Source organism: Mus caroli, unplaced genomic scaffold, assembly GCF_978045245.1.
Source record: "Mus caroli unplaced genomic scaffold, Mus_caroli_1 scaffold_17, whole genome shotgun sequence".
NCBI lineage: Eukaryota > Metazoa > Chordata > Mammalia > Rodentia > Muridae > Mus > Mus caroli.
The window spans coordinates 33,804,141-33,819,972 of NW_028227272.1; the positions used below are offsets into that span (position 1 = coordinate 33,804,141).

Here is a 15,832-nt window from a genome sequence, read left to right on the forward strand (position 1 = left end):
ATTATTAGAATGTGGTGACCAGAGATTATTTAAGGACATAAGAAAATAATTATGTTCTTAATTAATTAGTGCAATTAATTAATGATGAATGTCATTAAAGCAACCAAGGCTACTATAGCTTATATAATTTCTCACCTGAAAAGAGCTGATGGACTCCACCAAGAGAGGATTATTTCTGTTTCCCCGCACTGTCACCTCTATTTCACCATCTGCCAAGTTCAGGACTTGAAGGAAAATCTCTTGGGAAGCTGGCTGAGGATGGATCATTCCCTGAGAGACAAATAGAACAGAACACGTACGTTAGTGCTGTCTCTGACAGCTTAGCCCTGCTATCTGAGACTATACAAGTTTATCCCTCTGAAGAGCATTTGGCTTAGAAATCTGAAAAGGTAACTGTTTGTTGTTGTTGTTTTTTTGTTTTTTGTTTTTTTAAAAAAAAAGCAGGGAAGAAACAGTTGCACAAAGCAAGCACTAGTGAATGGTAGGTAACAAACACCCTTCAGTTGTGGTTTTATAGTTCTCTAGCTAAGAGTGGCAGAAAAGTTATATGTGTAGTTACAAAGGCATCATAGAAACCTTTGTTCCCTAAGTATCTGGGTATTTGTGTCACAGAATTTCCTGAAAAAAAACTCAGAGTCATTCAGGTGGAAAGTGGACCTCATTGCCTTGTTGCTCTCTTCATTTATATTTACCATGACGGTCCCATGAAATGACACTGTGGTGGGTCCCACAGAACCAAGACTGAACATGGAAGGGAAGTGAGTGGAGCAGGTTAGAAGCTTAGCAGTCACTAAACTCACATTTATTTTTATCTCTACAAGCGCTGCAACTGCAAATGCCAAGCACGCTAGGATCATACCAACAGCCATTTTCCTGAGTGACCTATGGAGGGAAAGGAGAAACCATTATATCTACCCCTTTCTAGAAGGTACAAAGCTCAGACTCCTTAGCCTGTCTTTAAAGACTTTCTTACTTAGTTCCAATTACTTCTTAAAGTATTTCCTAGAACTCTCCCTAAAACACCCTTTTGTTCAATTCACACTTGTAATATACCTCTTTTCTCACCTTTGCTTATGCTTATGATTATTTTAGCCATTATGTCATGATATAACATCAAATATTAAATATAATTATAAATATTGATATAATTAGATAAGTATTAAATATTAAACATAATATTACAATAATGGCAATATAACCAGGTTTGTTATAGACATCAACTGCTGTAATTCTTCAACTCATTTTCTTCTTTAGAAGTCTTTGTTGGTCTGAGCATCAAGAAGGACTTGCTCCTCTGTTCTTCTATGGCATTTCTATCTTCCCTTCCGGGTATTTACCAAAGATAACCCACGTAATGGTTGTCTTTGCCTGTGTTCTAGCTCCTTATTAACCTGTGAACACCTTGAATAAAAGATCTGTGCTTGGTTTACATCCACATGGAGCTTGGCCCTAGACTCCCTACTACCCACTCCATAATAGCAGACAAGGGCATTTGCATGTGGTAAAGTCCTCATCACTTAACTGTCACAAGTACATTGCAAATACATCAAATATGGGGGGAGACTTGAACTGTTCCTCACAAAAATCTACAAATGATGCTTTCTACTAAGTATGGGGCAGGGTGCAGTGCATACTAACTACCAATAGTGCTATACCCAATCCTACAAGCTCCTTTCTTAGTTTCGTAGAACTAGTAGAAGGTTTTAAAGAGTTGGTTGTCATCAGAACCTTAGGACTTGGTCCAGGAAGATAACTCAGAGTGCAATGCTATGAAGGCCGATGACCCGAGTTAAGTCCCCAGAACCCACATGGTAGAAAGAGAGACCCAATTCTCACAGGTTTTCCTCTGACCTCCACACATTTGTTGTGGCACATATATACAATTCCCCCCTCCCCACCACACACAAAAGAAGGCAGGCTTCCTTGGAGAAACAATTTCCAAGGACAAAGCAGCATGGTGCTTTAGAAAGCTGATAGCCCATACTTGTTGAGACCAACCCCTACAATATCATACACTCAAGTCTGTAACACCGGCACTGACACTCACCAGTTAAACCTGATTTCTACATTTCCACATTAATAGAATTCTGTCAAACATGGAGAGATAGAAACAGATGAATGCTACATTAGAAGAAATAACCATTCTGTAGAAACATCCTAGCTCTGAGTTGTCACCAAGCTGGGCAAACTGAGTATGTAAACTTGGTATGTAATAATTCATGCCATAGTGTGCACTTACGAGAAGTTAACTCCGCACTTGGAGATCAGCCGATAAATGACAAGGTCAAACAATGGGATGAAGACAAGGACCAGAAAGGGATTTAGCACCTGCAACACCATGGTAACAAGGATCAGTACAAGTGTCCCTCTGACCTGAATGAGCTCATGCTCTCCTCTGACAGCATGCTCTCCTCTGACAGCATGCTCTCTCTCACGTCTCCTCACATTCACCTGAATAGGTAAAAGAGTCTGTATTTCTCAATCTCCTTATACCCAAGGCTCTACTTCCCTTGCAAAACATCTTAACTTACAAATACACCAAGGAAATAGTCTTCCTGAGCCTGTTTTTGTTCTGTCAGTCAAATTAGGAATGTTTTTCTCTAATCATCCCTTTTCTTTAGTTTCACAGCCTAAAGGGAACAATGAGGGCCTAAATAAATAACCCCAAAATTGCCATCAGTAAGCAGAGCTTCTGACTTTGTCGCTCATACAGCAACAGTCTATACTTTGTTTTTGTTTGTTTTGGTAGTACTGGGGGGTCAGACTTAGGTCATCCTGTGTGCCAGACAAGTGCTGAGCTACAGCCCTAGTCGTGGGCTTGCACTTTCCTTGACAATATTTCCAATTATACTATCTTGACATAGAATAGTCTATGCTCACACTTTAGCTGTGAGCTCACACTCAGTCTCTCTGGAGTTGAGCAGAACTACATCCTTTACAAAGGATGTGAAAAAGAGGAGTAAGATCAAAGAAACTGCTCTCAGCACGGGCCTCCTCAGCACATGAAGAATACATCGAAGGATGGCTATTAACCCAAATGCTGCTGGAGAAGAACAAAAGAGGTAAAAAGGGAAAACCACATGTCAATGCCTACAGAGAAATCTCCTACCTGCATCTGATCCGGCTGAAGTACAAAAAATCCCTGAAACATCATAATAAACTATAGTTAGATAGTAGCAGAAGACAAGGAAAGCCTAGGTCACCCATCTTGATAGTAGATAAGAAGCATATCAAAGAAAAGTCATCAAATCTTTGGTTCAGGATCTCTGGCAAAGGTATTTGGGCTTCGAAGACACTTGGGATGGTTTCTAACCATTTGCTAAAGACAGATGGACCCCAGGGAGACGACTGCTTTCTGTGTATGAATTAAGTATTCATTCTCCAAAATGTTTGGGATTTGCAATCAAATCGTTGTGCTCAGGCACAACGTGTGGGGGAGGGGCAGCAAGGCTGAAGTTTAAATGTGAAATCCACTTACATCTTATACCTATCTCATCCATTAGCCTGAAGGTAATTTATTCAATAATTGGCAAGAATTCTGTGCTTCAAAGCTTTATGGTGTAACAATGTTTGCTTTGTGATACCATTAGATCAAGAGTGGGGTTTTTGTTGGTTTGTTTGTTTGTTTGTTTGTTTGTTTGTTTAAAACAATTAGGATTACAGATTTTTGGATGAGGGGTGTCCAATCTGAACTACACTTTGCTTGAGAGTGGTAAAGTTGCATGTTTTAATTAATCTCATCACCATAGTCAGGGATAGTAATGACAGAAGGACAGGTGCTGTGCTTAGCCTTTAAGTTGCTCCCAATACATTATGTTCAATTTGCAAGTTTGCTCTCCAGAGAATCAACAAGAGAACTGCCATGGTAACTCCTGAGCAATTAGAGGAGGGGAGAGGTAAAATTATGCTTTGGAGACTCCTGGTGGCACTCACTCTGTCTGCTTCGAAACTATCAGTGTACTAATCTAGAGATGGATGGAACAATTAACAATAGAGAATGGACCAAAGGATGGACTGGACCAAAGAATGGACATAGGGAAAAGAGAAAATAATGTTTATAGTTTTGTCACTCTTTCCATTTTATAAATTTCCCCACAGGTCTCATGGGTCCCTTACTTGATCTAGCCTAAGGGATAGGAGAAGTTGTGTAGAAGCATTAATCACAATTTTTTCTTGCGATGTCCTAAGACAGGCTCAAATGGAAGAAAACCATGCAGCCAGGCTTGCATTACTTCATCTGCTATTCTTTTAGTATATCAGAAAGGGGTGGGTGAATGGGGGAATCTGGGTATTTTCTACCCTTCTTCTCCTGATTTCTAAAGACAGGATTATGATTTTTCATAGTTATTTTTAATCTTAATCTTTATCTTTGGGCTTAATGTACATCTCTAGTGATCTTAAGTTAATTTTGTTTTTTAATTACAAAGATTAAAGATGTATGTAGAAATAAATAAAAATATTTATAGACTAAATTAGTTACAAATAAATTGTACACAATGAAGAATTTAACAGATGTTTTTGGAAACTTTTTCAACTCACCAAATCGCCATTCATTTTGTTAGCTTGCAGAGTCCACCGAGAGCCCTAGGGCAAACAGATTTTGTTATGAGATATTGTTTTCCAATGATAAGAAAGAAGATGAGGAAGACATGGCTTTCAAAACCCACTATTACCTGTTGGTCCAAAAGAGCCCAGAACATGGGCAGTGGGATATAAAGGAACAGTATCCTGGTCAGTGCCTTCACGTCCAAAATGAGATGCTTCTGCGGGGAGGAAGAAAGAGCAGGCAGAATTGCTGGAAGTTCCAAATGGGCTTTTCTTGCTTAGAGTAAAAATGGTCAAAAACAGTGAAAGACAGAGGTCAAATGTGCCCAAAGAAAAGAATTTGAAAGATTTCATAGAATTTTGAGGTATTTCTGCAGTTTCCACTTACTGGGTATTTTTCTGCTGCCCAGTCTAGCCAATGTTGTCGCTTTGGAATGTCCTCAGAACGGTTCCTGAAGCGGTTGCAGATAGCAAACTAGGGCAGAGGCCAGAATCAGAGATAGACAAAAAGAAAGTACCCCCCTGACTATCCCAATTCTTTATCTCTCCTGTCAAGTGTGGACTTCAAATTTTATCAAACACTGAATTCCAGTATCTGAGGTGTAATTTTTATCTTTTCTTGTTTCCTAAGAGCATCACATATAACTGTACTCAGAAGATTCTTGCCTACTAAAAATTGACTACTTTTAAAACCTTAATGGTCAAGTAGAAGAAAGGAAGACCAATTGAACTCAGTTTGTCAAAAGGTAGGCTCATAGAAGGAAGATGGTTGAGAAAAGCCTATGCCCATGTGTGGAGAACCACGCGTTTAGCACGGCACCTTCCCTTCCTATTGAAAAAGGCAAGCAGGCAGGCAGGTCATGAACTTACCCATATGCATTTGGTAACTTGAGCCACGATGTTCCCTTCAGGAGGCGGTTTTCTGTACATCTTGCTTCCCATTGCAAACACAACTGCAATTGAATTGCAGACAATGTTCTTAGTCTCTCAGTTAGAATATTCAGTTGTCTGCATCAAATCTCACAGAGAACTGACTTTCACTCCCTAACTTCAGAGTAGCTATGGAAGATAGTGGTTAATTGTTGGGAGATACTCATGGAGACCTTCAAGGGATAGCAGAGATTGAAGTCATTTCTGCCCCCCCCCCACCTTTGTCCACCTCCATATGTGATATGGTAGCAACTTTGGTTGATTTTTCTTTCCGGAGTGCACAGTTCAGCTGTCCCCTTTGTTACATTATCATTGCCACCTTCCCTAGTCTATGTAGAACAATTTCTATCCTTAAATGTTAAAATGTCCATCAGCTTATGTCTCCTTTTCTAGTCAGCCCTTTCTTTAGACTGATGCCAAATTAAACTTTTCTTTCTGTGATCTGCCTAAAAATCTCAAATTCGTAGCAGGAAAAGCCTTCTTAAATTCATCATTATCCTATTATCTATTGAAGAATTATAAGTAAATTGCTAATCATTTTATATACCTCAACTGATTTTGTCTAACAAAATATGTACTACTGTTTCCATTTTAAACACAAGTAAATTGAAGATTAAATAAACTAAGCAGCATGTACAAGATTTAGCAGGTAGCAAATGCCATAAATAACATTTGGCATGAGGCCTCTCAATTAAAAAAAGAAATCTGTGTTCTCAGCGTTTGTGATAGTGACATCATGACAAAACCTAGAATCATGTGGGCAGGACCCTCTGAGAGTGTCTATGAATGATTAGCTTAATCAAGCTGACTGAAGTGGAAAGGCCCATCCTACATCAGTATTATCATTTCCTGGGTGACTTAGTCAGGGTTTCTATTCCTGCACAAACATCATGACAAAGAAGCAAGTTGGGGAGAAAAGGGTTTATTCAGCTTACACTTCCACATTGCTGTTCATCAGCAAAGGAAGTCAGGACTGGAACTCCCACAGGGCAAGAAGCAGGAGCTGATGCAGAGGCCATGGAGGGATGTTCTTTACTGGCTTGCTTCCCCTGGCTTGCTCAGCCTGCTCTCTTATAGAACCAAGACTACCAGCCCAGAGATGGTCCCACTCACAAGGGGCCTTTCCCCCTTGATCACTAATTGAGAAAATGCCTTACAGTTGGATCTCATGGAGGATGTTCTCAACTGAAGCTCCTTTCTCTGTGATAACTCCAGCTGTGTCAAGTTGACACAAAACTAGCCAGTACACTGGGCCAGGCCATATGCCCTGAGTACTCTCGTGCATCTGATAGCTCATTGCTCTCTGCAGTATTGTAATGTGGACATAATGTGATCAGCTGCTTCAAGTTCTTGCTGCCGTGACTTCCTGGCCATAGTTAGTGGACTGTTACCTGGAACTGGGAGCCAAACTAACCCATTCTCCCTTAAGTTGCTTTGGTCAGGGTATTTTATCACAGCACCAGAAAGCAAAGCTATACCAACCACCACGAAGAAGTTCATTTGCACATTCTTGTATTACACATGGTACTTGACACTATGGGAATGTAGGGAGACAACACATGACCCCTCCCCTCAAAGAAGGTCACTTAAGCTATGACTTCTCACCCTATATTTCATTACTCATCTTTAGTACCCTATGCTCTAACCACTGTCCTGTCTTACCAAGCAGTTGGCAATGATATAGCCCTCCTTCCTTCCATTCCCCTTTCTACTCTCTTTCCTTTCATCTGTGTGACAGGGTACCTCTTTATAGCCCACTCTGGCCTTGAACTCACTATGTAGCCTAGGCTGAGCTTTAACACATTTTTCTCCTGCTTCTTCCTCCAGAGTGCTAGGATTACAATGTGTCACTATATTTGGAGTTTCTATGCTTTATTTAAGGGCTTTTCTTTGCTGTCTGTTCTTTAAATGCTGTTGTACCTCTAGAGTTTAGGTCTTCTTTTTTGCCTTATTCTTATTTTGTTAGAGTTTTCTATTTTCAAAGCTTAATTACTGGCTACACCTTATAGATCCAGATCTGTACCTAAAACCCAATTGTTTTTCTCTGGGCCCTAAAGCAGTATTTCCATATAACTATTTGATGATGTACTTAGATGAATCAAGAGCACCTATAACACAACTTATCCCAAACAAATCCATCAGCATTGCCTTAACCTGTTCATCCTCACTATCTCAATTAATGATTTATTACCAAGCCTGTGGTTCAAGTCAGAACCCTGTATTCGACAGTGTCTCATTTTTTCCCCTGACTTCACAGATCCCATTGTACCAAGGCTTGCTAATTCAGAAGGGACTAATGTAGGTGAGCCAAGTAAGGCACTTACCTCAAGTACAAAATTTAAATGAGCAAACAAGACCAATACTAGCCTTGCCTCACCCTTCACTCAATCTCTTCTCCATAGTGCAAACCATTGAAAAACAACCACTACAAAAAAGAAAAACCTGACAACTGTTTCTTTGCTCAAAACCCCTTTTTACTGATTTTTTTTTATTGTCTTCACAATGAAGTTTTAATTCTTTCATGGCCTAAATTATTCTTTATTATTTTGTTTCTGGTGGCTGTTATTCTTTGTTGCTCTCTCTTTTGCTCCAAAGCCTTTGAACAACCATGACATTTCTCATCTAAAGACATCAACCATATCTTCTTTCTATCTGGTCCCTTCTTTGATGAAGTCTGTCCATCCTTGAGGTCTTAAGTGAGAATTTTCTCTGTAGGCAAACCCTTACGGCCTCTAGAGTGATTGTCAGAAGCCCTTCTATGAGCCCCCACAGCTCTCTCTATACGTCCCTGGTTGTGAGATTGACTGTTCTATAAGGTTCTATATGGCAAATCCTATTTGCTTTTTTTCTGGATTGCTTTTTCAGTGCTATATAAATTCTTTGAGGATATGAACTTTATAACTGTCTAAATCACCAATATGGTTCCAATACCTAGCACAAAATCTCTTACACAGGAAGTATTATGACCACCGCAAAATTCAGCTGCTGACTAATAAGAACAGATACCACCTATTGAGCATTATAATTCCAAAGTCTTTTTTGAGCTTCCTAATTGTTTTAATATCTAATTAAAAACCTAATTGTTTTTATAATATCACTGGGCAGTGATATAGAGAAGCTGCCATGATAATAATAAGTGTGAAAAACAAGGAAGTGCTTGTGGAAAATATTTAGCACTGAAGGGAGAAGGAAGCAGAGAGTACTTGATCATGGCTCTCCCAGAATACATTTGTTTGGAAATGGGAACCGCATTACTTTCAGCCTTTCTGGTAGAAAAGAATCAGACCAAACACTGAATCTCTGGGCTCCCTCTCCTCTGTTGAGCTCTTTATGTGTTTGAACTGGATATATTCCAGAGGGGTGTCACCCAGAGGCTCAGAGTGAGACAGTTTCCAGGTCAATGACTAGAAACAATCACACCCAAGCCTCCCCTTAGGGCACTTGCCTAAACTAACAGGCCTACATATCCCCCGTCTTTTCCAGGACAAGGTTCTCGGTGCTAAAAGAATGCCACGTGATCCAGGTTGCATTACTTCCTGACTAATCCAGCTCCTCTTTAATTCTCTTTGTTCAATGGGAAATTCTTGGGAAGCTTTGCAGAGCAGATGGGGGAGGAAGGGGGCTAAACCTGGAAGCTGCTTTGAAATGCCCAGGCAATCAAAAGTAGCATCTACTTACCAGAAAAATAAGTATTGGATAACACAAACTAGATTGAGACAGGTTGAATTATCTTAGTTCCTTCCTTGCATATTTCAGCAATAAGCAATGGGCTTCAATCCTGACTACACATAAGAACCACTTGAGAGTGCCAGGCCTTGGTGGCACACACATGTAATCCCAGCACACAGGAGGCAGAAGCAGTTGAGGGGGTGGGGGTAGGGGTGAGGGTGGGGTAGGGGAGTGGGGAGAATCATCTGAGATATTTAAAACTTTTAGGCACTCGAACTCCTGATTGGTAATCCTACATGTACTCCAAAACTTGTTTTTTAAAAGGCTTCTTTGAAATTTATTAACTATGTGACCATAGCACTTAAAAAGTGGTTTATGGGACTGGAGAGAAGGCTCAGAAGTTAAAAATATCTGTTGCTCTTTTAGAGGACCTGGGATAGATTCCTAGTACTCACATGGTTGCTTACAATTGTCTGTAACTCCAGTTCCAGAGGATCTGATGCCCTCTTCTGGCATCCGTGGGCACTAAGCACACATGTGATACACAAATATATGCTGACACACAGATAATAAATTTAAAATTTTAATTTCTGACATTTCATAATTTATCTTCAAAACCAAAGGGAAACCACTGCAATGAGGCTTGCCTGATAGGGTTAGTGGAAAGGATGAGTGAAAGAGTAGAGTCCCTGCATGATGCCTTCTATGTGGCAGGGATCAATGGCTGTTCATATCCTTTTCCACTCCACTCACCAAGTGCCAGCACCATGAGCAATCCTGGAATTCCAAAAGCCAATGCATAGCAGTCTTCGCCAAAACACTTCACATCCCCTGAAGAAAACAGGAAGGGAAGAGCGATTGTGAATCACAAGTCTGAGATATTTTACTCTATAAGGTCAGGCTCTTGGTGTAAGCATAGCCATCCTCTCTTCTTCCCATCATCTACCCCCATAACCCTTCTTTTAAATCAGACCAATTGAAACTAAAACAACTTCTCACATATTTATAAGCCCATAGGAACGGAGAAGCTGGACCACCTGAAGCTGTGAATGGCTTTTTGGTTGGTCAGCATAAAACCCCACACATGCAGCCCCATAGAAAGAATCCTAACCTCTTAGCATGGGTGTGATGAATGTAGAAATCAAGCTCCCTGCATTGATGGAGAGGTAGAAGACCGAGAAGTATCTAGTCCGTGCCTCTGCCTGCAATGAGACAGATCATCAGGGAAATGTCACTCCACCTACTCAGTGTTAACAGACATACAAAGCATCAAGTTCAGATTGTGTTACCACGGCATGAAGCGTCTCATTAGCTCTCTAATACAGTGGCTGACTGACCCTAGACGACCTTCTAAACTCAATTACCAACCTTTTAAGACCTGGGAAAAGTGATCAACCTGTCCTCAATACCACTCTTGTGTCTTATACATATTTATTATACGAATTTATTTGTATTAAATATCCACTTATTCAGTGTATTGTGAGTCTCTTCAGGATATAAATTTTATTCTGTAATATCTAGTACCTAGAAAAAATGCTAACATATATTAGACAATAAATATTTATTGCCTGTATTAATTAGTAATTAATGTTAATTGACTTTATTAATTAACTCCTTGAGTTAATGAATATATTTTGTGAAGTATATGGTAGGACAGTGTAGTGAAGCTATTATTGATCTAGGAGGAAAGTATAACTCAGGTTTCAGGGAGGATAGACCAGACGGTGCAAAAGGGAATCCGCTGGCCTAGAAGTGGTTTGCTGAAGCTTGAGGGTGAGTTTGCTCTAATCACTGAAATATGTCTGTGGGCCTGCTAGTTAATACAACCACTTTCAAGTGAAGTTTTTTAATAGGTGATCTATTATATAGGGTGTACTTCATTCCAGCACTTCAGCTCTTCCTGGCACACTAGAACAATCAGTCCTTCCCAGGCTCAGTTTGTGGTGTGTGTTTTGCTCCTTCTCCTTCTCATGTGTGTGTACTTTTGCTCTTCTAACTCCTGTAGCTCATTGTGCACAGAAGCTGATCTGCCAGAGGTCTGTCATTTCCCCAGTGTCAGCCAGCAATTAGAATCCATGGATCCCAGAATAAGGTGTGCTGGATAACCCAAGTGGTCTACACGGCAAGAGAAGCATAGGAAAAAAAAGACACACAGACAGAAAACAGGGGTGCGTTATAGAGAAAATTAAAGAGGGAAGGAGAAGCACACATACAGACTAGGGAGTGGAGAAACAGAACCAGGATAAACAGCTATGGGAGAAGGAATAGATTCATGAAGAATAATGTGTGTGTGTTTGTGTGTATTAAAAATGAGAGATTTATAAGTATTTAGTAATTCAAGAATAAATTGTCCCCTGACCATTTGTCATATTTCTCAAAGGTGCTCATCTTCATTTTGGTCATATATCCCCCACCCACCACTGACAATGGAAAAATGTTATGAAGAGATCAGCCAGGCAAATCCATCTATAAAATGTAATTCTGTTTCATTGCAACTGGTCATTCTGCCCTTCACAAAATCATCTCTGTATTATACTTCCCATTCCTAATGTACTCACCATTCTCATTCTTAGGTACATCAAGTGAAAGTAAAGTCACTGTTTCCAATCCTATGTCAAGTTTTACCTTCCATGAAGCAAGCATCTAACTTCCTATAGCTTTCACTTATTGGGCTCAGATTTAAACACGATCCTCCCCCAGTATTTATGGATAGCTGTATATGATTATCTCCTTGAGTTTTGTTTGCTCGTTTGCATTTTGTTTTGAGTCAGCATCTTGCACATCCTGGGCTGGCCTTGAAATAGATATGTACCTGAGGATGACCCTGAACTTCCGATCCCTCTGCCTCCATCTTCGAAGGGCTGGGATTGTAGACATGGCTCCACACTCAGTTTGTACCTTGCTGGGGACTAAGCGCAAGGAATCGTGGATGCTACACAAGTACTCTACCAACTGAGCCACATCCAAGCTTATCTTATTCATTCTCTCTGTCCTCAGATTTCAGCCCTCCATCATATGACTTGTCCACCTCCCACCCTGGGTACTTTCCTTTAACTGACCTTTAGTTTTCTCTAGGCTGATGACCAGCATCCAGCACAGAACTAAGCTCCCTAGACTGGACTTGATCAATAGGATTACCTCAGTCTTAGCAAATGGCTACTTGACAGGTTCCCCATTTTGATGCTGGTTACACACTCTTGAAATACAGAAATAAGAAGACCCTTACATGTTCCTCTTCAAACTGGTCTCCGCCAAAAGCTGCCACACAGGGTTTGATACCTCCTGTTCCCAGAGCTATGAGACTCAGGCCAACCAATGATAAGATCCTGAAATGGAGAGGCAAGGATGCTAGAACCATGTTGATACTAAACCAATTGTAGAGATGGGCTACAAAAATACACAGGAGAAAAACAGATATTCAAAGATAATGTCTTCTTATCACATCTACCTTGTGGGTCCTTTCTACTTGCCGTTATTCCAAGAACTACTCATTAGAACTTATCATCTTCACATTTGAGACTCTGCTAAGAATTTTATTGCTTAGAAGATTCAGTGCACGATAGTTTTATTTTTCCTTTGCATGCGTCACGTGGAAGGAGGAACTGCCGGGACTCGGAATCTAGCACACCAGTTTTTAATATCTTATTTTTGCAATTCAGGTGAAAAATCTTATGGACTCCACTCTTGTATATGCTTACTAACTACAAAGTAAAATATTGAAATTTATCATAATAAGTAGGAATGGCGTCAATAAGTTTTATGGAAAAGTGATAAGAAAGTATTTGGTGTTTATTACTTTTCAAATAAAGTAAAAAAATTCAACTCAGAGTGTGTATATATATGTGTGTGTGTTAAATTGGATATATATATATATATATACACATATATATATTTACATATATACATATATATATTTACATATTGTACTGGCTATTTTTGTGTCAACTTGACACAGCTGGAGTTATCACAGAGAAAGGAGCTTCAGTTGAGGAAATGCCTCCATGAGATCCAACTGTAAGGCATTTTCTCAATTAGTGATCAAGGGGGAAAGGCCCTTTGTGGGTGGGATCATCCCAGGGCTGGTAGTCTTGGTTCTATAAGAGAGTAGGCTGAGCAAGCCAGAGGAGGCAAGCCAGTAAAGAACATCCCTCCATGGCCTCTGCATCGGCTCCTGCTTTCTGACCTGCTTGAGTTCCAGTCCTGACTTCCTTGGTGATGAACAGCAGTATGGAAGTGTAAGCCGAATAAACCCTTTCCTCCCCAACTTGCTTCTTGGTCATGATGTTTGTGCAGGAATAGAAACCCTGACTAGGGCTGGAGAGATGGTTCAGTGGGTAAGAGCACCCGACTGCTCTTCCGAAGGTCCAGAGTTCAAATCCCAGCAACCACATGGTGGCTCACAACCATCTGTAATGAGATCTGACTCCCTCTTCTGGGGTGTCTGAAGACAGCTACAGTGTACTTACATATAAAATATAAATAAATAAATCTTTAAAAAAAAATAGAAACCCTGACTAAGACACACACATATATATCTATCTATATCTATATATAGACATAGACATAGACATAGACATAGACAATATAGATATAGATATAGATGATATAGATATAGATATAGATATAGATATAGATATAGATATAGATATATAGACATAGACAGATATAGATATAGATATAGATATAGATATAGATGATATAGATGATATAGATGATATAGATATAGATATAGATATAGATATAGATATAGATATAGATATAGATATAGATATAGATATAGATATAGATATAGATATAGATATAGATATAGATATATAGACATAGACATAGACATAGACATAGACATAGATATAGATATAGACATAGACATAGACATAGACATAGACATAGACATAGATATAGATATAGATATATAGACATAGACAGATATAGATATAGATATAGATATAGATATATAGATATAGATATAGATATAGATATCCGTAGTAAAGAGAGACAGTAACATGGTAATATATAGAACTACACATGCATAGATATATCCCAAGTTTTGGCTATGACTTCTCTAATATAAGTGAATATATAAGTAAGTGGAGGGAAGTATAAAAGGTTTTCTTACTTTCAAGTGCATGAAGAGTTTTTATGAAAAGTATACTAATTGGCCATTCTATTTGTCTTCAAATGTTTACCTAATAAAAACTGAGACCTGGTAATGTAAGAAAGGGTTCTGTTGCTTGTAATCCTTTTGATTTTAATAAGTTTGGCAGTAAAATTATACATTGGAAAATAAAGGAGAATCTCTGGTATAAGATGGACAGCCACCTGTAGTGGCTCTCTGAGACATGTACCTGCCTAAGGTAAGGAATGCGGCTCAGTGGGCTCCATCATTTTACTCACGTATGTAGCATTTTTCCTCCCAGTATTGGTATGGCACCCAAAGACTTGAATACATGGCCAAGAACATACACCAGGGACAGATAGATGATTGTCCTGTGAAGAAAGTCAAATCAGTCATTGTATTATTCAGAGATGTCAGGGTTCACTCTGTTCTGGTAAACAGAGGAGGGGACTGAAGTGGAGGAGGAGAGAATGACCTGGGAAACAGAAACAATGGCGGATGGCTTACACGAAGGAGGGAAAGGGAGTGGGACTCTTCATCGGTAGCATCTGCTCAGAAGGCGCAGATGTTTCTTTCTGGTTCTCTTCCCAGATCTGCCGTCTGCTCAGCTCTGTACACAGAGCGACCCTACATCTATACAGACCCGACAGGAACTAGGTGGGTTTGCAGCAAGCACAATGAAGTTTCTATCAATAGAACAAGATACATCCCCTTGCTCTTTTTTCTCAAGAAATGCCTCTTAGCTCTGGGGAGCAAGAGAAAAGATGAGCGACGAGTAACTAGGAGTGCTAATACAAAAGACTTTCAACAAGCACTGTGACTTAAAGAGAGTCAAAGGGATTTTAGGTTCAATCTGGGTAACATGGACTCTTGGGCTAACTGTAAACCCCAGGAATTACAAAATAGGGAAGTACAAAGGATTTAAACTGCCCAGCCATAAAAACCTTGCAATTGGTAAAAACTACATGTTAAGTTATTTTTTCCAATAGACTTGAATAGCAAATAAGTAGCGCATTATGGAATTCCAATAAGAATATACGTAGAGCTCTTCACACTGACATGACACAATATTGCTTATACTCCCTATGTGTATTATCATAAGCGGAATATATACCATGTATATTATCATATAAATGGAATGCTAATGATATAATAAGCCCTCAGAATTATATAGTTTGTATTTATCATTTTAAAGTGTTTTATGTTAGTGTCAAATATAAAGAATGCAACGAAGGTGCCAGGAAGCCCTTAGAGGTACCGAGAATCTTGACTTGGGGGTTCCTCATTCTAAATGTTAATCTTCTTAAATTAGTTTTCTGGGAGGTGGAATCCTTATTGAAATAAAAAGAAGAACTGGAAATAAAGGCAATAAAAAGAAATGGAAAGAAAACTAGTTATCACAAACCTCAAGGAGATGATGCTAAATTGTCACTGAGAAACAAACTAAATAGGGCTGGAGAGATGGCTCAGTGGTTAAGACCTCTTGCTATCTTTCTAGAGTTTGAATCCCCATCACATTTGGTAGTCCACAGAACCTGTACCTTCAGCTCCAGGGGACCTGATGCCTCCTCC

At 39.5% G+C, this 15,832-nt stretch overlaps 1 protein-coding gene across 1 annotated transcript in view; it reads right to left on the minus strand.

Annotated features, from left to right (window-relative positions):
* Positions 1–15,832, minus strand: part of Slc15a2 (solute carrier family 15 member 2) — a 31,546-nt gene that overhangs the window by 7,563 nt on the left and 8,151 nt on the right. Inside the window, exons 4-15 of the mRNA XM_021184678.3 lie at positions 14,539–14,631; positions 12,371–12,470; positions 10,256–10,346; positions 9,898–9,975; positions 5,416–5,498; positions 4,934–5,020; positions 4,674–4,763; positions 4,540–4,584; positions 3,110–3,142; positions 2,240–2,328; positions 801–882; positions 136–270 (exon numbers count right to left, since the gene is read on the minus strand). Coding sequence (XP_021040337.1) covers positions 136–270; positions 801–882; positions 2,240–2,328; positions 3,110–3,142; positions 4,540–4,584; positions 4,674–4,763; positions 4,934–5,020; positions 5,416–5,498; positions 9,898–9,975; positions 10,256–10,346; positions 12,371–12,470; positions 14,539–14,631 — 1,006 coding nt within the window. The remainder of the gene's footprint in view (positions 1–135; positions 271–800; positions 883–2,239; positions 2,329–3,109; positions 3,143–4,539; positions 4,585–4,673; positions 4,764–4,933; positions 5,021–5,415; positions 5,499–9,897; positions 9,976–10,255; positions 10,347–12,370; positions 12,471–14,538; positions 14,632–15,832) is intronic.